Here is a 27996-nt window from a genome sequence, read left to right on the forward strand (position 1 = left end):
AACTTGGACCACCGGAAAAGGCACGGAGGGAGACTTCCTTCTCCTCCTCCGTTTCAGGACCACTGGAACACGATCCGCCGGTACTGGGACCACCGGAATACGATCCGCCGGAATCGGGACCACCGGAACACGATCCGCCGGTACTGGGACCATGGAAGGACTGGGGCCCAGGCGGTTGATGAATTCCCAGAATCCCAGACTCCCCATACTATCCATTACCTCCGGAGAGAGGGGCATGTCGAGGCAGAGATTAAAAGCTTCCTTCCACTCTGCCTCATTGAGTCTAAAATGGTCCACCTCCCTGAGGAACCTGCCTGCGAACTGTTGCACATCCGTCCCCTGTTGACGGATGTACCGGGAGTTCAGGTAACGCATTACCCGCAGGTTCTTCTCCCACTCCATAGGAGGATACCGGGAGAAAAAACAAAAACAAAAATGAAAACAACAAAAAAAAACAAGTCCTGCTGAGTCCTCAAGTGGTTGGATCCTTCTGTTACGTCACGGACACGAGGAAACAGGAAATTGGTGCGAGGACTCAAGTGCAGTGAGAAAATTATAATTTATTATAAAATAAAACATAAACTCAACACAAAAACCCACGAGGGGGAAAAACACATAATCAGAACTGTAACATAACTCAAAAACATACCAACAGAGAAATCACGGGGAACCGGAAGACGCAGACATAACATACACAAGGATCCAACACAGACTGACAAACACAAGGAGATTATAAAGGGAACAAACAAGGCAGATAATGAGGGAGAACAGGTGGGGCAAATTAACCAATAATCAGATAACAAGGGGGAGGGAACTGACAGGGACACGAGCACATGCTCAACATAACAAAACCCACAAGTGCACACAAGACAGGACAGGCATGTGACAAAAACAAACACGCCCCTACCCCAAAAAGGGGCCTACTTATCCAGCTCGAATATTCAATGAAAGAGTCAACCGTTTTCATGTCCGACTCGATAGTACACGAGCATGACACTATAACTAATGAATATTATGACAAGATTAGGGCTATAGTGTTTACAACACAAACCGTTCTCATGAACAACTTGATAGTAACGTTACACAAGCTCGATATTGTCCAGCTAACGACATTAAGTTACGTTACATTTTATTACAACGTTACAATCATGACCGGATATGGGTTATATAGATCATGAAAAGAGGCGACAAACAAACATGTATTAGGAGTATATCTTACTTGTGGGACACATTTTGTGAGCTGACGCTTTAAACAGACAGTGAGAAGATTTAGATGCTCCATTCGGTGTGGAAATGAACAGGTCTTTATCATCGTTGAAGTGAAGTGAGTGACAAGATCGCAAATGAACAAACAAGTGAACATGACACACGAGCATATGCAAGCAAAAGCCAGCATATATTAGTTATCGGCTAACGTCCGTTATGTGTGACTCGTGTGTTTGAATAATGACATTGTCATGCACTGAGCCTTTTTCTCTTCATCATTAGTAGACGCGCCTTATCTGCTGATTGGCTAAAAGTTTGTTATTGCACTCGGCCCCCGAGACCGTTTTGTAAAACGGTTTTGAAATAACATTACCCCACCTTTAATTACATCTCTTTTGGCTGGATATAGGATAGCAAAAAAAAAAAAATCCATTCCCATTAGCAATGCAAAAAAGTAATTCAGTCAGACAACACATTCTTATCTGTAGGCTACACATTTGACTATTTCGCCTAGAAGCATCAAAATATTATAACATTATATATTTTTTATAATTCAATATAATATCGTCGCGTTAGATTCAAGGTTGGATTATATTAATTTACCTCATTCGAAATGCTTTATGGGATGCGTAGTTTATGGCCTCATAAAGGACGTTCATCTTTTACGTTTGAGTACTTCTCAGATTTAACTTTTTTGCTAAATAATGTTTGTTATGTTGTGATTAATATGTGATCTGGTTGTTTTTTTATAATGGCACCATTTTACTGGGTAAAAAAAAAAAATCCTGATTAAAAAAAGATGAATGGGAAAAATACTTCCGGAATAAAGGAAAAAGTGGGAGGCCACAGTTGTGCCCCATTCCAACAAATTCCGCCTTTGACCTAATCTTTCTTTTCAATGATTGGTGGACGCTCCTTACAGACAGCCTTCAATTGGGGAGCTTAAAAGCCATTCATGCAGGCGGTCCAATCATCGGAAACATTGATTAGATGAAGGGCGGGACTTATCGGAAAACGGTGGGCTTGTACAGAAGCAGCAGTGTGTGTGTGTCTGCAGGTGTCAACAACAAAATATTTAAACACTCCTTCATTATTACAGCAATTTTAGGATTTGATTTTTCATAGTTCTAGCCAGAAAAAGGACCAGAATGTTAAGACGAATATTACAGATGGTGAGTGAAATGCACACAGACACCCATTCAGTTGCATGTGATTTGTAGCTCGTCGGGCCTGTCACTGAATGATGGCCTTATGTAAGATTGATTAAAATGACTTTTCGCTTGTGGTTTCTTGACGACAGTCTCAACTCGCGACTGGAGACCATCTATTTTGTTCTTGAGGAACAGTGAATATTCCGATAATGTCGTTCTGAGTGAATGTTGACATGGAGACTGGGCTGTTAGCCGGTTAGCAGGCTACATAGTTTTGTAAAATTACTTATTCATAAGTCGTTTTATGATTAACGACAGGTAGTGACAATGTGTCAGCTTTGTTAATTTTGTCCAAAACATGATTCCCGTTAAAATATCTGGTGTGAATGTATTTTTCAGTCATCTGTCATATTGTGACTCACTAGATCCCAATAATAGAAATGTCTGGTCCCATTACTTTAGTTATACAGCCTGATCATTAAGGCAGCAGCTGATAGTCTTTGAATCTTTCATTATAATAATCCTGTAAAATACTATGGATCTACCATAGGTTTTTGGTCATTTATTTTTCATTTATTTTTGTATACCTTTCAAAAGTTAATGCTTTTGAAATAAGTATTTTATGCTCACCAAGGCTGCATTTATTTGATCAAAGATACTGTAAAGACAGTGATATTTTAAAATATTATTACAATTTCAAATAGTTCTGTGTATTGTGTTAATATTTTTAAATGTAATTTACTCTTGTGATGCAAAGCTGAATTTGCAGCATCATTACTCCAGTCTTCAGTGTCACATGATCATTCAGAAATCAGTCTAATATGCTGATTGGTGATCAAGAAACATTTATTAATAGGATAAAATGCAGCAAATAACATCATTTATTTAAAATGGAAATTATTTTAATGCTTTTTAATGTTAACTTTAATGTCACCTTTGATCTATTTTATGCATCATTTCTGAATACATTTAATTAAAAAAAGCATAAAAGTATTTATGCATCTTGCTAGCATTTGCTGCACTGCCCTTTGTTAAAAAAAAAATTAAAACAGTTTTTGTGACTGAATTACAGTAAAGGACTGCATTGCAGTAATGAGAATTGAGGGATAAAATCTTACTATTTGTTCTTAAAAAAATATCACTGTGCAAAAAGTTCTTAGGATCTTAATAGTAGATTATATCACAAATGAAATGATGCACAGTAACGGTTCTTCCCTTTGATTTTGGGCAAAGGTTATCTTTGTGGATTTGAAAGTCATGTTTATTTGACATACGTTTTATATACTAGTAAAAGATTTCTTGCACCAAGCCAATTTGTTACGTGGTGTCAAAGGTTTTCTCTTTCAGAAGTGGAAGGGAAACTGAAAGTAAGGTCTAATGGTGATTAAACAGTAGTTTTCAGCCACTTGTATCCCATGTGACATCTTGTATTCGGACAGTAGGCACATATGAAATGTCAAGGGTGTATCAATGTTAGAGAACAATATTGTTTGGCATCATACTGCTCTCGGTTGCCAAGATCGACAGAAACATTAAACGGCCTTCTCGCTGAGTATGCCGTTTCAGCCCGATGCATGTCCTCGGATGATTGACAGCCAAGCCAAGCACATCCCAAGAAGTGAACAAAGCGATCTTTGCCTTTGCACCTTGTGAATGACATGCACTCCAAAATCAGCACTCATTCTTGATCAGCTGCCCAGATAAATGATCAGCTGTGCAAGACATGAATGGTGTGATATAATGAGAAGAGTTTCATCGCAGATGACATCTGATTCAAATCCTTCCTTTCTCTATTTTCTCTGCCCATATCTTTTTGGAAATAGACTCCTGGGAAAGGAGGCTCCCAGAGCTCGGAGTCTGAGCAGCCGTCTGCTGATATGAATAATGAGTCCTCAGAGGTAAGCTGAATTATATGTATACCCTACCATGTTACTGCCAAATGCCTCATTGCCTTAAAATCATTTGCTAAAATTATATCAGTGTTGTTGTCAAGTCTTTAGTGATAGTTCACCCAGAAATTAAATTTCTGCCATCATTTACTCACTCATTTTAGGATTTTCTTTCAAAATGAGTGGTTTATCAAAATGTCCATGCTTCTCTTTTCCATACAATGAAAGTGAATGTTGACCAGGGGTAGAAATGATCACGCTTCAGAAACGGCAAATAAGCACCATAAAAGGAATCCATATGACTCAAGTCTTGCAAAGTCATAATATAATAGCTTTATGTGAGGAATAAAATTACATTTAAGTTGTTGTCGCCACTAATGCTCTCGAATTTCATTCATATATTAGCATGTATTTAAGGTATTTTTTTTGTCAGTGATGTGAAATGTTATTGGTATTTGTGTCTTGTAACAAACCACAATGTGCCAAATTCAAATGTGCATATTCTAATTTCTAATTTTTGCTTTTAGTGGTCACCATTTATTTTCCTAGGGGCCACTCACACAGAATACATTTTTGCATCACTGTGATGGTTTTCAATTGCTTTTCTATATAAATATGCTAGGCAATCATATTTATCATATGCTTTTATGTATAGCCTGTTGTGCTGTGTCTTGCGCATGATACAGCAGTCTAAACATCCCGCTAAACTTAAGAGAAGTCTATAATAATTTCTATAGCACTTTTCAAGGCACTCAAACACTTAAGGTCTAGATACTGGGTCTCATTCACTAATTGCATGGATTATTTTGTATTCGTATGCATAGGAGAACATCTCATGAAAAATATCTGGCTAATTCACAACACATATGCACATAAATTTTTGTTCTAAATGAATAGCCGCATGCACAAGGTTAGTCATTTGCATAAAACGTCCAAACCATCTCTAGATAAGGGCTTTCCAACACAACCTTTCCTTTACAGCCTTTCGTCTCTCTCGTCAAACATACGCCGCTTTTGCCAGATCCTCGAGCAATGCCAAGTGTGTCAAGTGTGTCATTCTCAAAACCAGTTCAAACACAATAAACACCTTTTATATAGACCTCTCAGTGGCCAGCTGTACATTGTACTGTACGTTTTTCAGAGAAACTCAGCTTTTCAACACAGCTTTTCTTACTTTTTCACTGTATATGATCAAGTATATTTAAAGGTCCCATTCTTTGCGTTTTTTCGAAGCTTTGATTATGTTTACGGTGTGCAATATAACATGAGTTCATGTTTCGCGTGTAAAAAAAACACAGTATTTTTCACACAATTTACTTATCTGTACAGCGCTGTTTCCTCTGTCCTAAAAAAGGCCTGATGATTTCCTTGTTCTATGAAGTCCCTCCTTCAGAAATACGTAACGAGTTCTGATTGGGCCAGCGCTTCCCGTGTTGTGATTGGACAGCAGCTTAGCGCACTTTGCCCGGAAAGGTCCCGCCTCTTACCATAACGGGGAGATACAAGCGCTGAATGTGCGCTCTTCTCTACGTGGGAGAGCAACAAGACCACACCCCATTTTTTGCGTGTTCTTGTGGGCGGAGGGTTAGTCAACAAATGGTTCTAGTGACGTCATTACATCCCTGCACTCTCTGCTGTAGTCCAAACCGGCCCTTCGCTGTTGGCTTTGAAAGGGAACTTCTGTTAAATAAAATATCTCGCTTGGCATTGAACTTTGAGCGTTATAATTTTACAGGTATTATTTATGCTCTAACAGCCACATTACACACTAACTAAAGTTTGAAAGATGGAATCGCGAAGAACGGGACCTTTAATATCAAATAAATAATTCATATAATATAATTATAGCTGTGTTAAGATGAACGATAACTTCTTAACATAATTATAAGGCCGCTCAGAGAAAGTTGTGTTTTTGCATGTGTGGGGTTTTTCGTTCCTACAGTTTTCTTTGTAAATTTAGAATACATTTTAGTGTGAATGTTTAATTTGGTGAATCGTGAAACCGTTCCTACACACACATTTTAAATGTACGCATGCTTAGCATTCTGCTGTGTCTTACGATTGTAAATAGTATGCTAGGAAGTAGCTTGAACATCCTGCCCAACATCTCCTTTTGTTTAATGCATGAAAGCAAATTATATGGTTTTGGAATAAAATGAGGGTTAATAAATGATGAAAGGATATACATTTTTTGGATGAACTCTCTCTAACTCTCATTTTAATAACAGTTCGACGATGATGTTAAGTCATGTGTTCTTTGCTCTTTTGTATCTTCTCCTGATCTCATTGTGGTGTTAATTTGTTTGTCTGCAGGGCTTCATTTGTCCCCAGTGTATGAAGTCACATAACTCTGCTGAGGAGCTCTTCAAACATTATGAGGTGTTCCACGAGCCAGGAGACCAGCCATCCCCCTTCAGCCCTGGCAGGTGGGCTTATGTATTATTAAACCCTTCTTGATCCTTTTCCTGTCAGGAAAACTAATTTGCTATGATGTAAGGAATATATAAAAGAAAGAAAGAAATAGTCATGTTGTTTTATTGTGGACCGTTTTTCTTTACAATAACCTGTAGCAATACATGTCATTTCAAAGAAACACCAAGTATCGCAACATGTTATTCCAAAGAAAAATGCTCAGTATCAAAAGTTTATATTAAAGGTGTGTGTTTTTCTTGTTAAGGGAGGATCTAGTCCTTCTTCGTCAGGAAGTCCAAGATTTACAGGCTTCACTGAAGGTATTCTGCCTTTGACTCCCAGCTTACTTATCAGCCGTAGTATGCCTGAAATGCACACTACTCATAGTGTCATTACTCAATTATGTTATTTCCCTTTGGATGTGTCTAGTGGGTTTAAAAATGCTGATGTGCAATTTTTTGTTGCAGGAGGAACGCTGGTTTTCTGAGGAATTGAAAAAAGAATTAGACAAAGTACAAGGACAACTGACAACTAATAAAGTAAATAGTTTGAAATGCTTGGTTGTTCACATAGGGATCAAAGATGGTTTAAGAATAGTTTACACTTTTTATAATGTCTATTGATTACTGAATGTTTGCTGCATTCTCTAATTGAATCACTGGATGTGTATCGATTTTAGGTCCCACAGAGTGGCGGTACCAGTGGAGAAGAATCAGGTTAGTTGAGTGGTGTTAATTAGTTCCTTAAAGGAATGAAGCAGGTTCAATAGAAGTTCAGCTCAATCAATAGATCAGTGGGATTACATTGATTCATTGATTGCAATCTTATATTTCTTGAGCAATTGCATAAATGGTTGTTTGCCCATTTTTAAAGCACAAGGTTCATTTTGTGAAGATGCAGTCAGTATTTCTATTTTCTCAGAGCTCGAGATAAAGCTCAACGAATCTGAGACAGAGAAGTTCAACATTAAACAGATGAAAGACTTATTTGAACAGAAAGCCGCTCAGCTCGCGACTGAGATAGTTGGTAAGTTTGCAGGAAAGTTCCTGCCTTTTATATTTATGCACTTTATGCTGTTTGTTTCTTTTTTTTAATGTAATATAATATATTGTGAATGGCTTTAAAATGAGTGTTTCATTTCTCAGACATCAAATCTCGTTATGATGAGGAGAAAAGCATGAGAGAAGCGTTGGAGCAGAGGATGGCCAATCTAAACCAAGATCTGCAGAGAGAGAAACAGGAGAAGGAGAAATTGGCGGCAGAGCTGGTAATGTCTCGTGATAATTAATGAGTTCACATCCTCTCAGCTGCCGCTGCGCGTACTTCATCAATCTCTCCCAGCTTAATCCTGTGTGTCAATGACTCTCCAACAGCTTCAGAGGCCTGGAGTGGAAGACGTGGAGGTGTTGAAGAAAGAACTGGTGCAGGTGCAGACTCTCATGGATAACATGACCCGAGAGAGGGAGGAGGAGTCCGAGCGCCTCAAGAGCCAATACGAACAGCTGCAGGCCAACTTCACTACCTCAGAGGTGAGCTCAAACCTGCTGTGACCTTGTCTGCATTGTACAACTGACGTATAGACAGAGTTGCAATGATGTTTGCTGTATAAACAATCGATATCTGAGCTGTTTATTCGGAAAATGTAGGTATTGATAGAATCCGGCAAATATGGAGACTCGTGCTTGAATCAATAGCTTGTAACGTCAGGGATAATAAGAGGTCATTTTGAGACCGTGACAAGCAGCTGACCTTTGATTGGGTGCATCAGTGACGTCATATTGCCTGTTGAAGCAAACTGAGACTATGACCGATGGTAGATTACTGGTTACCCTGTCTAGACGACAACTATGAAGACACACTCATAGTTTTCAGGGATTTCATTTGTTTGTTTGTTTGTTTTTAATAATAATGTAGTATCGTGTTGTCTGAGGGTCATTCTGACTGTCCTTTTTAACAGATTTCTGAGGTTAACCATTAACCCAGTGGCAGGCCGCCCACCTCCTGAGTGTTTCCTGTAAACATGCCTGTAAACGCCCGCACTTTTGACCTGAAAATTGTTTCTCATTATATAAGGTCCCTCAAAAGCAGAATAGTCCTGGTTCATAGATCATTACAAACAGGTTACTTGAGTGCACTTTTTTTCAGATATTCTGGTTTGACTTTGGTTGGTCTACACATGTTAAATGCTGCCATCTAGTGACTATATAAGGACATTTTTCTCAAGGAAGAAGGTTGCAAACATCATTCACAATATACCTCCACAAATCTATTAGATTAGTGTCTCTGTTCCAGACTCTTGAGAGATGTCTAGTAAAACACTAAGCTGCAACTTAATAATAAACACACACACACACACAGACACACACTCACACACACACACAAAAGTTAGAAAATTGATTTTAAATAGTGATGTACCTTTTTTTAGTATTCTTAGACTGATAGAAAATTAAGCCGGATCGCTGCAGTTATGCCGGCGAGAGGATTCAGCCATTAGTTTTTGATTGTGTGGCGATAGTTCCGGAAATAGGGATACGCTGCTTCACTTACTGGAACCAGGAAGTGTTATAAAGATCTATTCACGGTGTCATCAAGCTACGTATTTGTCATTGTGTTGAAAAAGCGACCTCTAGCAGTGGAATTTACATATTGTTCCTTTTGGCATTCTTGCTGAAAAAAAAAGTTTGAATTTCTTTTTTAAAAACCTTACTCACTAAATATGCCACAGCCAGTGTTTTGCTCCAATGTGCTTATCATAACCTGTAGGCGCAGTGTATTGGCACCCCTGTCTCTGTACTCTGTGTCCTGTCTCACCTCACTGGTTTGTGTATTGTGTGTCCTCCCCCCTTGTTCTCTCTCACCCTTCATTTAACACTGCACCTGATTTGCATTCTCTTGGAGATTTGTAACCTCGAGGTAACCATTTTCTGTCTTGAGTGCCTCAGTGTCAATCGTGTTTTTCATAATTGTTCCTCAAATTCCCATTTTTCTTTATTACACATTATGCAGCATTGAAGTAGTCCTTTTTAATGTCTATCGCTGCATCCCAAGTCGCCTACTTGTACAATATCCTAAAAGTATGTACTGTTTTTTGTTAAGAAAACATACATGCTTGTAAGTATGTAGCAATAGAGTAGCCGATACTATTTGTCATAATTGTGTCTTTAATGGACTACTCTGTCACTGTTACGTGCATCCTGTCACTGTTTAAACCGCCCTATCAATCATTTTGTCACAGTTAAATTCTTCCACATTCTATTTGATTAAATTTTCTACTGTATCAGAGGGAAATGTTTTTGCAAGTTGATAGTGCCAGTCGTGTGTCTTTCATGCTAACTTGGAGAACGCTCCTGATTATTTGCATGATGCACTTAAAAGTTAATGAGCAAACAAATCGTTATAAAAGTTCACAGTGCTGTTTTAAAGGAAATATTATATGTGGATAACACTGAATAAATGTCTTTTCATCAGGTTACGTTACATACTGGCTATTAATCACTCAAACCCTTATATCTATATCTAAACCTCTCCACTTAATGGGATAGTTCACCCAAAAATGAAAATTCCGTCATTTACTCACCCTCAAGTTGTTCTAAACTTACTGTCTTCTGTTGAACACACACAAAAAAAATATTTTAAAGAATGTTGGTACCCAGACAGTTGACGGCACCCACTGACTGCCTAGTAGGGAAAAAATACTATGGAAGTCAATGGGTGCTGTCAATATTCGATGAACGTAGTTACCAACATTCTTTAAAATATCCTAATTTGTGTTCAACAGAAGATAGACATTTATACATGTTTGGAACAACATGAGGGTGAGTAAATGATTAATTTTATTATTAATTAATTTTGGGGGTAACTATCCCTTTATACATTGGACTCTCATATCCGTCCATGTTTGTAGTTTTTTAACACATGTTATTTGTGTTTGTAGTTCTAATCAAATCTAATCAACGCACAATGGGTTATAAGCAATATTAGCCGTTAAAATGTGCATGGATCTGCACTGGATTCTAACCAGAAAAAGTATCTTTGGAATACTAATTTCAATATACACATTCTAATTTTGAATACTATTTAGGAGAGATAGTATTTGAGTTGGTATGCAGCATACATTATTTTATGTTCTGCATGTCATTATTTTTTTACCTGCATACTCCAACATAATGCAATGTTCTTTTCAATTGCTCACTCACTTTTAGAGTACTTCCTTCAATGAAAAGTGTATTATACATTGAATTCTTTACTTGCTTTTTTTTTTTTTTTGACACATGCAAAATATTAGACAGAGTTAATTGCATTAAAATTGATGCAAGCAAAAATGTGAGGGAAGGAAGTACAGTCTTTAAGTCCTAGGTCATGTCCAGGTGCACAGCAAAGAAACCTGCTGAGTTTTGAATGTCCATCTAGAGTGCTACAGTATTAGCATTTCAGTACCATTTAAGAGACAGTTTTTGACAATTTATGCCTTTACTGTAACTTTTGACCAATATGATGTTATTAAATATTAATTTCATCAGCTGAATGCTTGACATCCAGTTACCCAACAGTGCACCATAACAGAAAGCTGTTCTGTTCCTCACAGCCTGAAAGTAATTACTGGCCAGACTCTGACTAAACTAGTTTTCTTTGGCGATCTCACATTTGTGTGCTCATTTGCAGAAGACGATTGCTCAGTTGAAGGCAGAACTGCAGAAGGGTCCTCAGGAGGCAGCAGTCTACACCCAACAGATCCACCAATTACAGAGCAGCCTGAACAACTTCCAGCAGCAGTCCCAGGTAACACTCACATACACAAACAGATGCAGATATGTTGTGTCTAGAGTTACCGGACCACCCTTAGTAACAAGGCATGTGCTGTATGCTCGCAGCAAATCCAGCTGTATATTTTAATGGCCTATTTTATGGCTTCACAGAACACACGGCAGTGCCAACTATGTCAAGACTTGCCGGTCTCTGCACCCACTTCCAAATTTAAGTTTACTGTACATCTGTTTACAAGCACTAGCAGTTGGCTTTCAGAAAACGGCATGACACATTTCTCAGGAAGCTGCTCGGGATGCTGGCCCCGTGTATCTAGTCCAAAGTGGCCCCATTGACCTGTCAGCACACTGTGTGTTTTGATTGGCCATTAAAGAGTGTTGACATGCACATCACAGATGCGGTGTAATTAAAGCAGCAGGGGATGATTCGTCTCGTGCCTGTTTTGACGGTCAGAAGGATATATGGCCGCAGGTAATGACCCACAACTGTCTAGTCCGTTGTTCAAGTTGTCAGGACTGGATTAGGAGATCAGAGTCCAAAGGAGCGCTGACTTCTAAAAAATGTGGGCCATGGTACTGATGGGAAGTAAAATGGGGGCGATTTAAAGGGTCGTTAATAGAACCATCCTGTGGGATAAATATAAACAATAATTTCAAGTTCAAAGGGAAGATACTTTCAAGGACAGGAATAAGAGAGAGGGCTATAACTGTTTAAAGGCTGCATAGCCTAATTAGATATATATTTCTTTATTGGTAACACTTTATAATGAGGTTTCATTTGTTTTAGGTGAACTATCCCTTCAAGACTCTTTCACACACTTGGAGGACTAAATAGAAAATGGAATAATGCAAGAATTCGCTGTTAACAGCAACACATGACCAAATGTGACTTTGCTCTATCTTACAAAGATGTTGGATGAAATGAGAAAGGGTATTCAGCGGCTCTTAACATTGACATTATGAGTCTAAGCAAAGATCCGGATGATGTATTTATCATCTTCGTGTCACCATTGTGTTAGTCACTGTGCCCTTATCCTCCTTGCCCTTTTTATAGCTGTCACAAGTAAAGGTCAGAACACAATTACCCAGCCCTGCCCTCATAAAACTCATAAAAGAGGTCTGAGAGATATCTCAGAATTCTCAGACATTTTGTCAGCATGCTGTTAAATTTTGGCATCTTATTGCATCTTGATGTTCTGTACAGTATGCAAAATAAATTTTGTATGAATGAGTTGTCATTTTACGCAATAAGTTTCTAATCTTTCTGCCACTCCTCAGCTTTTGTCGGAGAAGTTATCTCGTAAGGAGAAGGAGAACCAGGAACTTGAGGAGCGTCTGGGTCAGGAGCAGTCCACTAAGAAGAGTCTTCAGGCTAGTATGCTCCAGAAAGACCTGGACCTCCAGGAGAGTCAAGCCCGGGTCTCATCTGGGGAGGCAGCTCTGAGTCGGGCCCAGACTGAATCGACCGAACGCGGGGAAGAGGTTGCACGACTCAGACAGGAACTCAGTGAGCTGGAGAAAAAACACCAAGAGTTGAAGGCAGAGAGGAAACAACTCCAACAGCAGAGAGAGGATAAAGAAAACCAGGGCCTGCAGCAGCAAAGTGAAATCAGCAAGGTCAGAAAGAGATACAATACTATAAAAATCAATCCAGATAGAATTAAATCCATGTACCTATCCAGAATTAAACCCATCTATCTTTTAGTTCAGAATAAAATCTATCCATTCTGACATTTAGAATCAGTCCCATCCATCCATTACACAATTATACTTGTACAGAAGCAATCTACATTACATTAAGATGATATGATATCAAGCTGTATCATAATCAGGCTCTCATATTTTCATCCTCTTCAGTTGCATGCGAAGCTGCTGGACACAGAGCGTCAGTTGGGGGAGCTGCAGGGCCGGCTGAAAGAACAAAGACAGCTGTCTGGAGAGAAACTCAAAGATCGGGAACAGCAGGTGGCAGACCTGCAGCTTAAACTCTCCCGCGTGGATGAACAGGTAAAGATATAAAATGACAGATTATTCAACATTTTTCAGGACTAGATATGCAAACTGGAAGATTTGGATCACATGAATGCAGTGATGCACACTGAGGGTAATTATTAGTATAATCAGCCTCTTAATTTATAATGAGTGTATTTATGTGCACGAGCCAGACAGAATAATTATTACTATGGTGAGATTGAGTGTCTTGTTTTCACTCTTAACCACTGCATGTGTCCGTCTGTCTCTCTCTCTCTTTCTCTCTCTGTATGTTTGGATATATCTGTGACCATGTTTGTGTAGTTAAAGGAGACCTCTACCAAGTCTACTGACCTGCAGCATCAGCTGGACAAATCCAAACAGCAAAACCAAGAACTACAAAATATTCAACAGAGCACTAATGGAAAACTCAGAGAAGCCCAGGTATTCATAACTCAGATTTTTCTAGAATCTTTTTTTTTCTTCACTGTGCTTAAAAAAATATGTGTAGACATATGTCAGGATATTGCTGTTATCACAGGCAGGGCTCAACATTAAGGATGGCCCATTTTTTGAAGATATGCCATCTTCAAAAAGGTTTTTATGTATTAATGACACTATAATTTCAAGATGTTATTGAGATTAAAACATAATTATTTGTATTATTTGGAAATAAAATAAATTGTTGTGTGTGTCTATGTATATATGTGTGTATGTATTATAAAAATAATACAATTCAAAATAACTGTTGTCTTTTTTAATATACTTTGAAATGTCATTTATTTCCTGTGATGGTAAAACTGAATTTTACAGAATCATTACGGCAGTCTTTAGTATTACATGATCCTTCAGAAATCATTCTAATATGGTTGGTAATCTGCTGCTCCTGAATGTATCAATGTTGAAAACGGTTGTGCTGCTTAATATTAATACATACACATTCTTTGACCTTCTCATGCAGAACGACCTGGAGCAGGTGTTGCGTCAGATCGGGGACAAGGACCAGAAGATACAGAATCTTGAAGCTCTGCTGCAGAAGAGTAAGGACAGCGTGAGCCAGCTGGAGGCAGAGAGAGAGGATCTGTGTGCTAAGATTCAGGCCGGTGAAGGAGAAGCAGCTGTGCTGAACCAACTACAAGAGAAAAATCACTCGCTACAGGAACAAGTACTGGACACTGCACTAGTATGACTGCACAATCCTACTCTTTGAACTGAGCAGAATCTGACTCTAGTTTTCCACTCATGTGTTAATTCAGATTACACAGCTTACTGACAAACTCAAGAACCAGTCAGAGAGCCACAAACAGGCTCAGGACAACCTTCATGACCAGGTACAGGAGCAGAAGACCCACCTGCGTTCAGCGCAAGACCGCTGCCAGGGCCTAGAGACCACCATCTCTGAACTTAACACTCAGCTTACAGAGAGCAAAGAGAAGATTGCCCAGCTAGACACACAGGTACTTGAAAAATACAAGCATGAAAAGTCAATTTCTGTCTAGAGTTGTTATTTTTAAAGGGATAGTTCACCCAAAAATGAAAATTCTGTCATCAATTACTCACCCTCATGTTGTTCCAAACCCGTAAGATATTTTTGATGAAATATGAGAGCTTTCTATCCCTCTATTGACAGCTAAACAACTACCACTTTGACGCTTCAAAAAGTTCATAAAAAGCAAGATCCATATGAATTGAGCGGTTCAATCCACATTTTCTGAAGAGGCACAATCGCTTTATATGATAAACAGATTGAATTTTGGCTTTTATTCACATATAAACATTGATGAATGCACACATCAGTTATGGTAAATGGAAGCTCAAGCATGCATGCAGGAACCAATGAGTTTTGTGTTATGTAGCGGTTCTAGCTTCCCACAAGAACCCATGAGTTTTGTTCTTGCGTGTCAAGGATGTTTGAGCTTCTGTTCATGTTCACTGATCAATGTTTATATGTGAATTAAAGCCGATTCAATTTTTTTATCTTATAAAGCGATCGTGTCTCTTCAGAAAATTTGGACTAAACCAATTAATTCATATGGATTAGTTTTCCAATCTTTTTATGAACTTATTGAAACATCAAAATGGTAGATGTGTAGTTGTCAGTGAAGGGACAGAAATTCTTAGATTTTATTAAAAATATCTTCATTTGTGTTTTGAAGAGGAACAAAAGTCTTGCAAGTTTGAAACGGCTAACTAAAGGCTGAAATAAAGTAAAATAATAATAGACTTAAAAAATAAAGTAAAAAAAACGTAAAAGTTGAAGTATTAAAATTACTAAAACTGGAATGAAAATATGGAAATGGTCAAATAAAATAAAAAAAGCACAACAAAATTGCTAAAAATATTTAAAATAAAAATAAAAGCTAATTTAATATATTAATAAATACTATAATTGTATATAAATAATACTAAAATAACACAGTTTCAGTTTAGTTTCACGTCTGAAGATTTCTAAAGTTAAGTGTTAATATATTAGTCAAGTTTGTTAATAGTTATTTATCATCATTGAATAGTATAAAAAAGAAAACTCATTACTTTTTTTTCTTAGCTTAAAGCCAAGACAGAGATGTTATTGTCTGCCGAAGCAGCAAAAAGTGCCCAGCGAGCCGACTTGGAAAACCACCTTGAGACTGCCCAGCATGCACTGCAAGACAAGCAACAAGTATGTACTATTGCTCTGACACCATTTGAACCTAGTATATTTGTATTAGTCAGATATAACGGTGTCACAAGTATTGTAAGTTCACAGAAGTGTTTTTGTGTGTGTTTACGCAGGAGTTGAGTAAAGTGCAGGCTCAGTTGGAGGAGCAAGGCCGCAGGCTGCAGGAGAAGCAGGAGCAGTGCTCTCAGCTGGAGACCGGTCTAAAGGACAGCAGAGACAAACTGCTGACTACAGAGCAAAGGCTAGAGACACTGGAGACCCAGACCAAGGTCAGCTTCACTGCAGCACATTTCTGCTTCGTCACTATGACTACACTTGTTGTGTATGTTAGAGGTCAAATGTCAATAATCAGACAACAATGCTGACAAGAAACTGGGCTTGATTTTTTTTCCTGTTTTTTATTGACTATTCACTTACTAATAATTATTTGGAATGTTTACGTGATTGAGAAATACTTAAAAGCTGCATGCCATTGTATTTATTGAGTGAAATATCTGTGTTTTCTGTGTGTTTTTGTCTGATATAGAAAGCAGAGGTTGAGTTAATTGAGTTTCGCTCTGGAAGGGAACAAGCTCAGAAGGAGCAGCAGATGCTGAAGAAGCAGATCAGTGAGATGAAGATAAAGACGAAGGAGCTGAACTCTCTTTTAGAATCTGAAAAACAAGGGTAGGTACTTTTTATTTTGGAAAATGTGCAATGTTAAAGACCAAAACATCTTGAGCACAGTTTTAGTTCCTATATTGATATATCTCCTATTGAAACTGAAATTTACAGCAGGACATATTAAAAGGGTTCTTATTTTCTTTCGCAAAAAAACCCCATCTACATGCATACATGGATACTGTTTGTTAAGTTTCCCAGAAGAGATAGATTATACCTTTTTTATATGTATTTGCTTAATTTTTAGAGTACACTAGCATAACAGCTTGGGGTCAGTAAGAATTTTATTCAGCAAGCGTGCTTTAAATTGTTTAAAAAAAACAGTAAAGACATTTATAATGTAGCAAAAGATTTCTATTTCAAATAAATGCTTTTCTTTTTAACAAAGAATCCTGAAAATGTCACATGATTTCCAAAAAGAAAAACATTGATTTAAACATTGACGATAAGAAAAAAACATCACAGGAATGAATTACATTTATTCGAGAATGTAATTTTACAGTTACTTAAAATTTCACAATATTACCATATTTTTGATCAAATAAATGATTAAATGCAGTCTTGGTGATCATAAGAAACATTTCAAAATATTTGAAAATCATATTAAATGTTTGGGGTTGGTATGTTAAGTATAGATCACAGACATAACTTTGTATTAATCTTCCCTTTCCTTTTTGTTTCAGAGCTGCCATCCAGCAAGAGGAGATGACGAAGAAAACCTCAGCCTTCTCTGAAACAAGACAACAGCTGGAGAAGGCAGAGCAGGAGCGTGAAACCCTGCAGGCCAGCCTGGATAAACTGTCTCTAGAGGGTCAGAAGCGGCAGGCAGAGTTAGACAAGAAAGTTCAGGGTCTGAGCGCAGATCTCCAGAAAGCTCAGGAGGAGAAGGAAGCTCTGACTAAAGAAATGGCAACGGTGAAAGAGGCTCTGAACAAAGCTTCTAAAGCCCTGAAAGAGAGCCAGACTCAACTGGAGAAAGAAAAAAAGAGCAGCAAGGCCGCTTTGGAAGAAAAGGTGGGTCACATGACAGAGTTTTGGCCTCAAAAAGTATTTGGAAACTTGTGTATGTATAAAAATAAATAAAAGTCATGGCATTGTACCTCAGTTATCAAATCCTCATTTCACAAAAAGTTTAAAAATAAACTTTTCTCATTTTTAGGAGAAGATTTATCAGAAAACACAGCAAGAACTTCAGAAAAACTCGGAGACCACTTCTAAAGAGCTCAGCCATGTTAAAGGTCAGCTCGAGAAATCGATAGAGGTAAGAATGTGAAATATAACTCCAGTTAAGTTTCAAGGAAGCATAAATCCCATGTTAAATGAATCATGATATTTTGTAATTGCTTAATTTTTTTTAGGCCGAAAAGAGTCTTCAATCTCAGCTGACCTTACTGAACACTCAGCTGAAACAATCTCAAGATACACTGAAAGAAAAAGAAAAGAGTGCACAGCAGCTACAAGCAGAGCTGAAGACTACGCAAGCGTCCTTGAGTCAGGAAGTGCAGAAATTTAAGGCACAAGTGTCTGAGTTGCAGGCTTCCCTCTCTAAAAAGGCACGTACTGTCTTCTTATGCATTAATTCGTCATAAAATGCACATAAATGTGCTCTTAACACACCCAAATCAAATGCCTTATTTCCTGTTCTTAAAGGATACTCCACCTAAAAATGAAAATTCTGTCATTGTTTACTCACCCTCGTCCCAAATCTTTATACATTTCTTTTTTCTATCGAACATGAAAAAAGATATTTTGAAAAATGTTGGGAACCAAACAATTTCGGTTCACCTTGATGCTTTGTCCATACCATGGAAGCCAATAGGAACCAAAACTAGTTACCAATATTCTTCAGAATATCTTCTTTTGTGTTCTGCAGAAGAAAGAAATGGGTTGAGAAAAACATGTAAATGATGGCAGATTTTAATGGGTGGACGAAATTGTTGGACATTATGACTACTTTTTTAAAATAAAATTGAATTGTGTTTCAGGCCGAAGAGGAGGCCAAGCTGAAGGAGCAGGTAATGGTGCTGTCTAAAAATTTAATCTCTGAAAAGAATCGCTGTGTAGAGCTGCAGAAGACCAACGACAGCATCAAACAGAGTCTCGCTGCCATTCAGTCCGATTACTATGGCAAAGAGTCCGAGCTCTCTGCTGTACGCCAGGACCTCAAGGTCTGTTTTATAAAGTACATGAACATCTTAATAAATGATTATGTGCAGTATCTGATTATTATTATCTCTTATTTTCCATGTAGGTGTGTGAGGAGAAGCTGGTAATAGCTCAGGAAGAGCTGCTGCTCAGCAGGATCCAGCTTCGTTCTCAGGAAACTCATATCCAGGAGCTGAAGACGGGCCGCGCAACGCTAGAGGAAGACCTTGGCAAGAGAGACGAGAAGATCAAACAGCAGGTGGAGGCCCTACAGAAACTCCAGAAACAAAAGGTAACAAAATATGCTACAGATTCTTGAGATATGACCGTTGTGCCCTCAAGCAAGGAAATAAAAGTTATGGAAATAAATGCCACCTGCCTCGATTGTGTGGTGATAATCCGTTCTGTTCTATTCCATACACAGTGAAACAACAACACAACTGTCTGTTCTAACCTGGAATAGTCATCATTTTAATTTGCTTATCAACACAGACCTGGAGAATGTTTATGGAAATGTCAAGTTGTTCAGCTGACTGTGTGTCTTTGTGTCTTTTGCAGGAACAAGCTGAGGAGCAGCTGAAGAAAGAGAAAGCTCAATGCGAGGAGCTGAGAGAGTGCCAGAGCTCTCTGGAGAAGGACAAAAACAAACTGTCTGCTGATCTCAAAGCTCTGGCTGAGAAGAATGAGAAGGTCAGTCTGTTGACCGCTGACCCCAAACCACTTTATATGCACGTTTATGAATCAAAGTAACTTCAACAAAATCAGTTGTTTAAAGGTGCACTGTTTTTCCACTGTAAAAAAGTTTTACATGTATTATTATTAATTGTTAAAGGAGTAGTTTACTTCAAAATGAAAATGATCCCATGATTTACTCACCCTCAAGCCATCCTTGGTGTATATGACTTTCTTCTTTCCAACGAATACAATCAAAGTAATATTTAAAAATATCCTAGCGTTTCCAAGATTTAAAATGGCAGTGACAGGGTCGATTTAGTTTGAAGACCAAAAAAGCACATCCATCCATAATAAATGCACTACACACGGCTCCAAGGTTAATAAAGTCCTTCATGCCAAATCGATGGGGTTTTGTAAGAAAAATATCCATATTTAAATCTTTATAAAATAAAATATCTAGCTTCTGGAGGACTGCCTTCCGTTTTCAACTTGCACAGAAAGTGTAACGCCTCTCGCCGTTTAGCGTTCTAGTGATACGTCGTGCAAGTTACGCTTTGTTTGTAAATTAAACTCAATAGAACCTGTCATTGCCATTATAAAGCTTGGAGTCAGGATATTTATTAATATAACTGCGTTCGTCAGAAAGAAGAAAGTCATACACCTAGAATAATTGAGGGCGAGTAAATCATGGGGTAAATTTCATTTTAAAGTGAACTACTCCTTTAATTGCATTGAATTGTGTGGTAACTGTTTTATAAAGGCTAGAGTATGGTTTTTAAGTAAGTAATAAGGTACTCGAGGCTAGTGCTTTATTGGGGAATAAGTCACAGCTGAAGGCGTTACAGGCACTTTGCTTTGCGAATAATCGTCAAAAATAATTGACCTAGTAATCTAATCATCAAAATCGTTAGTGACAGCCCTAATAAATAGGAAGTTCAAAAGAATAGCATTTATTTGAAATATAAATATTTTGTGACATTGTAAATGGCCTTACTGTCACTTTCAATTTATTGAAGCATGTCCTTGCTTTACCCAGACTTTGAACAGTATATGCAGATAAATGTATAAAGTCCAAGACCAACGTTGCATCAGCCCACAAAACATGAAAAAAGATGCACCTTAAAACGACATACAGTATCCATTATCTTTTTTTCATTGTCCTCTATCTTAAGTTTTTTTTTGCATTATATAGCTAAGTTTTATGATCTGGGCTTGTAACCAAAATGATGCAGAATAAAATCCCACTATATGTGTATAACTGGCATAATCGTTTGTATGTTGCAGGAGGTGAAGGATCTTCAGGCAGCGAAGCAGCTGTTGATCCAGCAGAAGGTGGAGCTGCAGGGGAAAGTGGAAGCAGCTCAAGCATCTCTAGAACAGGAGCAGAGAGAGCATCAGAAGACCAGAGACTCAATCAAACAAAAACAGCAGCTGCTTAAATCTGAGACTGACAAACTACAGCTGCAACTGGTACTGATTATATTATATTTATAATAAATGTTATTGTTTTTAAAGACCCCCTGTGTAGGTTTTTAATGTTGTTTATGTCTATGTGGTGTTTTTAATATGCTTTTAAGACAAACCATGTCAAAGTCATCGTCATTGCTGAGTATTTTCTCCTTAAAACTGCAGCGAACCAAAGACACGGTTTGAAATTGGCAGTGTTTCTTACGTCACAAACCTTGTAACTTTAGCATATCATTAACTATGCTGCGAAGCAGTGGAGTCTCAAGAGAAGCCAGGTTATCCTGGAATATTTTTTTTGATACGAAAAATCTGGTAAATTTTGAGATATAGCAGGGGAATTATATATGTGTAATACGATGTTATGATGAACTATATGCCTTTCTCCACTGACGTTCTAAGTTTAAAAGCGTTTAAAAGAAAGCGTTTCTAAGGATGCACATTTTTAGAAGACGAATGGCAACATGGTATGTTTAACATTAGCAACAGCAATTTCATATAGCAATAGCAGTTTGATAATGTAGCCAAGCAAAAGGCTAATCATATTGTCCAATATTGAAGAGAGAGATGCATGAAACGCATTACCATTCTGATACATCAATTTGTAAATGAGCCTGTAGGAGTGAGTGGAGACCGGGCTCATTTGCATATTCATGGTGTCTGAGTTACATTTTTAAGGCATGAATACATTTTTTTCACAGGAAAAAAAACATTCAAATATATAATTTTGGTGATCAAATGAGTTAATTATTGACGATAGGGGGACTTTATTATTAATATTTATTATTATTATTAACGATTAGTAAGTAACCTCTATTGCTGACTTTTTTTTATTTCTTTACTTCTTTAATTAAATTAACAATATCATTATTAATATATTATTTATAGTTTTTTATTAATTATTTGCATTTTGCAAGTAACCTCTGTTGCTGACTAGTTTAGCAAAATTGCTTTCTAAATTTTCCACAGAAAAGTTTTATTCTCTTCCTCTTCAGGCATCAGAAGTGAAAGCTAAAGAAGAGGCGGAGAAGCAGAGGGAAGAGGCTGAGGTGAGAATGTCTATGCAGGTGACGGCACTAAATGAGAATGTGGCCACGCTGAAGCGGGAGTGGCAGAGCAGCCAGAGGCGGGTGGGTGAGCTGGAGAAACAGACGGATGAGCTGAGAGGGGAGATTGCCGTGCTGGAGGCCACCGTGCAGAACAACCAGGACGAGAGACGTGCTCTGCTGGAGAGGTTTGATGGCTCTAGACACTTTTTAGGCCTAAATAAACAAACAAAGTAACAGTAACGATTAAGTCCATTCATGTTTTTTTTCTAATTTCTTTAATTCTCACTCATGCTGTCGCTCCTGTTCAGGTGTGTCCAGGGTGAGGGTGAGATCGAGAAGCTTCAGGCTAAGATGGTGGAGATGCGCAGGAAGCTGGATGACACCACGGCCGCCATGCAGGAGCTTGGTCGTGAAAATCAGTCTTTACAGGTCAGACTGACCCCGACACCAGATGCACTGAATTTTACTGACCTCACATTGTTGTTTGGGATCTCTAGCTATGGAAACTTTTCTATTTAGTCACATGCAACTCCTTTTTCCTGTTCCAGATAAAACAGTCACAGTCCCTAACACGGAAGTGGGCAGAAGATCACGAGGTGCAGAACTGTATGGCTTGTGGAAAAGGCTTCTCCGTCACTGTCAGGAAGGTCTGCATCATGCATTCCCACATGCTCACATTGCTGTTTGATAAAGCTGCCGCTCCAATGGATCAAAGAGTGAGATCAATACAGTGTTAATGATCAATCCCTGTGTTTCTCAACCGGTGGGTTGTGGCCGAAAAGTGGGTCACGGAGTGTGTAGTCAATGAAACAAAAACAAAAAAAACTTAATTATAAATGTTTTTCTGAGGTGAGGTTTTTTATTTTGTAAGGCATGAAAGCTGTTGACTCTTCTGCCAGACACAGCACATTTTTCACAGGAATGCTTTACTTAGACTGTCCTTATTCAGTATCTACTGTTAGATGCGATGTTTTAAGGCTATATGTCAGTGTTATTACTCTAGTGTTATTTTCTTAACTTGTTACTTGTAAGTCACTCACCTAAAAAAAAATGAACCGTCCTGTCAGACATTATACTGTGCTCCCTGCACGCAAATGCAGAGGCCCATGCTGTATAAAGGAATGAGTAAAATTATGAGCTTGCTATGAGTCATGATATTACCAGAAATTATCTATAAATTAATAATTAATCGTCTGACAGGGCAGTTCATTTTTTTTGTAAGTTGAGAGACTTACAAGTAACAAGTTAAGAAAATAACACTAAAGTAATAGCACTGACATATAGCCTGAAAACATCTGTCTATCAAGAGTCCAAGGAAGGAACAGTGGTGAACTTGTGACAGGGTAATGGGCGGCCCGTGTGGTCTGATCAAACTGTCGAGCTACTGTACCTCAAATTGCTCAAGTTAATGCTGGTTCTGATAGTAAGGTGTCAGAATACACAGTGCATTACGGTTTGTTGCGAATGGGGCTACATAGCCGCAGATCAGTCAGAGTGCCCATACTGACCCCTGTCTACTGCCAAAAGCGCCAAAAGTGGGCATGTGAGCATCAGAACTGGATCACGGAGCAATGGAAGAAGGTGGCCTGGTTTGATGAATGACGTTTTCTTTTACATCACGTGGATGGCCGGGTGTGTGCGCATCGCTTGCCTGGGGAACACATGGCACCAGGATGCACTATGGGAAGAAGGCAAGCCAGCGGAGGCAGTGTGATGCTTTGGGCAATGTTCTGTTGGAAAACCTTGATCCTGCCATCCAGCTGCTACTTCGACACGTACAACCTACCTAAGCGTTGTTGCAGACCATGTACACCCTCTCTTGAAAACGGTATTCCCTGGTGGCTGTGACCTCTTTCAGCAGGATAATGCGCCCTGCCACAAAGCAAAAATGGTTCAGGAATGGTTTGAGAAGCACAACAATGTGTTTGACTTGGCCTCTGAATTCCCCAGATCTCAAGCCAATCAAGCATCTGCGGGATGTGCTGAACAAACCAGTGCAAACCATGGAGGCCCTACCTTGCAACTTACAGGACTTAAAGGATCTGCTGCTAACATCTTGGTGCCAGATACCACAGCACACCTTCAGGGGTCTAGTGGAGTCCATGCCTTGACGGGGAGGGCTGTTTTGGTGGCAGAAGGGGGACCAACACAATATTAGAAATAATGTTATGCCTGATTAAGATATTTATATACATAAAATGTCTTAAATAGAATAAAGTATAAATATAATATATGTTTCCAATAGTTGGTACCAATACCATCAAAATTGAACAGTTCTCAGTACCAATTTTGGGATCACCGCAATGTCTATTGGACTATTTTACAGTTTATTGAACCATTTGCTAAAAATATGACATCTAAATTCAATGTTTTTATTATTTATGATGATAATCATTGTAAGTAAATGCATTTAAACATTTAAAAGCATTTATGTTTAATACACACACCTAATAATACGTAGTAGTAGGCTATTATTATCACATTGAGATGTAGCTAAATCTACTGTACTAGAGTAGCCTAATATATTTCTGTATTTTTTTTTTTTTTAGTTAAACCAAACTTTTATTTTGACGGGTTGCCGTGAAGACCTTTGAATGCCTGTGTGTTTATGATATGATGGTAGTTCTTCTCAAATGAAACGGTAAATGCTCATTATGCGTTCATGTCCTCATATAGTGACACAGCAGAGGCTAAAAAAACAGCGAGTGTCACACAGGCGTGTGGTGAATGAAACTGTGTGTCTTCGTCATTCATTCACACAGAGACACTCAGAACAAGAAGGATTAATGTTTAAATAGTCTTTTTTAATATTCACAGACAGTAGTGTATATGGGCTACAGTTTGGAGCCCTGTGCTTAGATGACACAAAAGCGACTGAAAGCAGCTGCCTATTAGTGGGTACCAAATATACTCCGGAGTCGGTACTACAGAAATCCTGGTATCGTCGCATTTTCAAAATGTTTGTACCGTAGTACTTGTGACATCCCTAGTACCCTAAAATCTTTTGAATCAAATCAGTTCTGATACCCAGCCCTAACAATTACACAGAATCTAACTTGTCAGTTCCTGACCTGAATCACGATCCCTCTCTCTCTATTCTTACAGCACCACTGTCGACACTGCGGCAACATCTTCTGCGCAGAATGCTCTGCCCGCAACGCCCTGACGCCCTCCTCCAAGAAGCCCGTCCGGGTGTGTGACGGTTGCTTCGACGAGCTCCAAGGCTGATGGCCCCCCTACTGAAACCCGTCCCCTGCAGCTCTCGGCGCCCCGCTCACCCTGACCTCTCCCCAGGAAAGACGAGCAACCGGGAGAGGCCAGCTGAGGGCGGATGCAGACGCTGCAGGGACCACTGAGGAACAGTATGTTGCGGTGGTCACATGATGCTGCCAATCAGACAGAGGGAACGCTAAATTAGACCGTCCAGAATGGCTGTTCTCATCTGTCCAGTGCCTTTGCCACTTACGGGGCCACTTTCAGACCCAGAGGAATTAAAGGGAGGGACTGCTTCAGCAGATGGATTATATGTAATTTAAAGATCAGCTCCTTACAGATGCTTTGTGCTAAAGTACAGCAGCTTTTGGCACTCAGGACTGAGGTTTACATTGATATCGTCTTTTAAAAGATTTAACTAGAGACCGAGGGTGTATACAGAGGGGTTCTGAGTAGAACCAAAGCTGTTCGCAGGGTCCTAATTTGACTTCTAGTATTTGTAAGTAAATGTACAGACAAAAGAGGCACATGTGAATAATTCAGATATAATTGTCACTCTATGGAGACTGTAACATTTGTCATTCAGTGTGGGCATGTTAACATAAGGTTATGTGGGTGTGATGTACATGCTTGCTTTGCTGCTCTTATGTCTGTTGAAATGAAACACTTGATGTTTGTTTTGCATTCATAATCTCACCAGTAGTTGGTGATTCTTTTAAATTTTTACACGCATTTCTTTTTCTTTTTAATGATCAAATTGTACGCATCAGATATACATGCCCTGCTTTTAAGCAATAACTGTGCATTGGGTGTGATTGTGTGCCTGCTAGCATATCGAAAATGAATGACAGACCGCTGATTGTTCTTAAAATCTCAGCTGCTACATTTTTTGTCAACCTAAGCATTCATGGCATCTACGTGCAAAATGAAAGCCAGCATTTTAGACTTAAAGGTATAGGTCACCCAAAAATGAAAATTCTGCCATAATGTACTTCAGTTCGTCATTCCAAATCTGTATGACTCTTTTTCTTTTTCTTTTTTTTTCTCCTCCATACAATGAATGACAAACCCCTTTTTGGACCTCATTAACTTTTTATTGTATGGACAAAAAATAACATATGTTCCAAAGATTTGAAACGATATGAGTGCGTAAATGATTAGGCAATTTTCGTTTTATTTTATTAGAAGCTGTAAGTTTGGCGAGGTAGTCCGAGTGTCGTCGACCCAGCTAACAAAAATACGTTCTAGGAATGTTTCGCTAACGTTGCCATTAAGTTGTGAAAACGTTATTTCTTAATGTCCAATTTTTTAAAAATGTTTTAAAATTATGCAAACATTAAGAAAACATTCACTTTTACTTTTGAAGGGTCTCTGAATATCCGGAAACATTTAGTAACATTTTTTAAATGTTAGATGAACGTCCAAGGTTTAAAACTTTGAGAGAACCTTTCAGAATGTTAAGTTTTGAGAGCATTCCCTGTTAGCTGGGCAAACGTTTAGTGTAGAACTGAATGTGAGCGAGTGCACTGCGACCCACTGCTGTAAAGTAGGCTTCACTGTACAGTATGCGGTTTGTCCAATAGCCACAATCTGCTGTTTTCGCACTGCTTAATAGGTTTCACATTGACTTGCGGCATCAGTTGCACTGTTTATTGTTGCTGTTTGTGTCTGTAAATGGATTCAGGAACATAATGCGTAATGATTTTTTTTATGTATCCCAGGAAAAAATCAAGTGTCTCAGGATGTTTTGCGCTCATCACCAGCTCAGTTAAGTGAAGTGACTTCAGAAAATGGAATATTATATGCCCTTTAACTTGATTTTGAATGGAATGTGTGCTGCAGTCAACAGTTTTATATAACTCATCGATCTGAACCCTTCATTTGACATCACTTCCTGTTTTCTCTAACCATTAACAACGCTGTAATTATTAGCAAAGTGTTTGTAGCACATTCAGAAGAAAAACAGGTTGTGCAGCTTGCAAATAAAGCTAAGTTGTGACAGCATATGCAAAGTGCATCACTTGTATCAACACCACACACTAACAGTATCTGTTATATGGTTGTTTATTATTACTGATCGACTCACATTTTCATTTGCTGAACAGCAGGGTTTTCACATTCATGTTGTGGTGGTGTAGGCTTTATGTCAAGCTTTGTTTCTGTCTGTCATATTTGTGTTTCTGAATACAGTAACATCCCACCTGGCAAGAACCATCAAATGTTGATTCATTTAGCAGGTTTCTACATATTTGTCAAAAGCAGTATCAGACATAAATGAAAAATCAGTCAGAATATTTAAAAAAAAAATGCATAAACATATTGCAAAAATGTACAAAATCAAATTCCAAACTAGTTGGTTTGCCCGGGGTCATGATTTGAATGAAGAGCGGGTGAACTACCGGTTTGCCGTTATTGATGTTATGGAGGAAAAAAGTGTTCAAAAGTATTAAGTGTTTTCTAATTTTCCATCATGTTTAAGAGTAAATAATAAACTAAATGTTTCTATTTTCTTTCAGTGTCATTGCAGTGTCATTTTACTTATAATCTGTATTAATATTTTAGCATTAGCTTTGCTTTTATATTCCTATATAGCTTTATTTTATTTATTTTTTTAGTAATTTTAATACTTTGCTACTAACTGAAAGTTTAAGTTTCTCATAAAATTATTAAAATAAAAATGCATGATTTTTCATGTACAGAAAACAACGATGTCAAAACGTTCCACGTTCACATGGCTTA

At 38.3% G+C, this 27996-nt stretch overlaps 1 protein-coding gene across 1 annotated transcript; it reads left to right on the top strand.

Moving 5' to 3' along the window:
• The first annotated feature begins 2210 nt into the window (after nucleotides 1-2210).
• eea1 (early endosome antigen 1) lies at nucleotides 2211-27767 on the top strand. The gene is made up of 29 exons (XM_067420329.1): nucleotides 2211-2378; nucleotides 4181-4255; nucleotides 6560-6672; nucleotides 6924-6978; nucleotides 7126-7197; nucleotides 7338-7374; nucleotides 7580-7684; nucleotides 7804-7925; nucleotides 8032-8187; nucleotides 11321-11437; nucleotides 12700-13038; nucleotides 13279-13428; nucleotides 13717-13836; nucleotides 14354-14557; nucleotides 14649-14849; nucleotides 15938-16051; nucleotides 16165-16320; nucleotides 16578-16717; nucleotides 17395-17725; nucleotides 17871-17972; nucleotides 18070-18264; nucleotides 18697-18879; nucleotides 18963-19148; nucleotides 19415-19546; nucleotides 20816-21001; nucleotides 21991-22229; nucleotides 22353-22473; nucleotides 22593-22691; nucleotides 25150-27767. Exons 1-29 carry the CDS (start codon nucleotides 2355-2357, stop codon nucleotides 25270-25272), a joined length of 4197 nt encoding a protein of 1398 aa, XP_067276430.1. The 5' UTR covers nucleotides 2211-2354; the 3' UTR covers nucleotides 25273-27767.
• Nucleotides 27768-27996: the final 229 nt, after the last annotated feature.

Source organism: Pseudorasbora parva, chromosome 16 (assembly GCF_024679245.1).
Source record: "Pseudorasbora parva isolate DD20220531a chromosome 16, ASM2467924v1, whole genome shotgun sequence".
In the NCBI taxonomy this organism is placed as follows: Eukaryota; Metazoa; Chordata; class Actinopteri; order Cypriniformes; family Gobionidae; genus Pseudorasbora; species Pseudorasbora parva.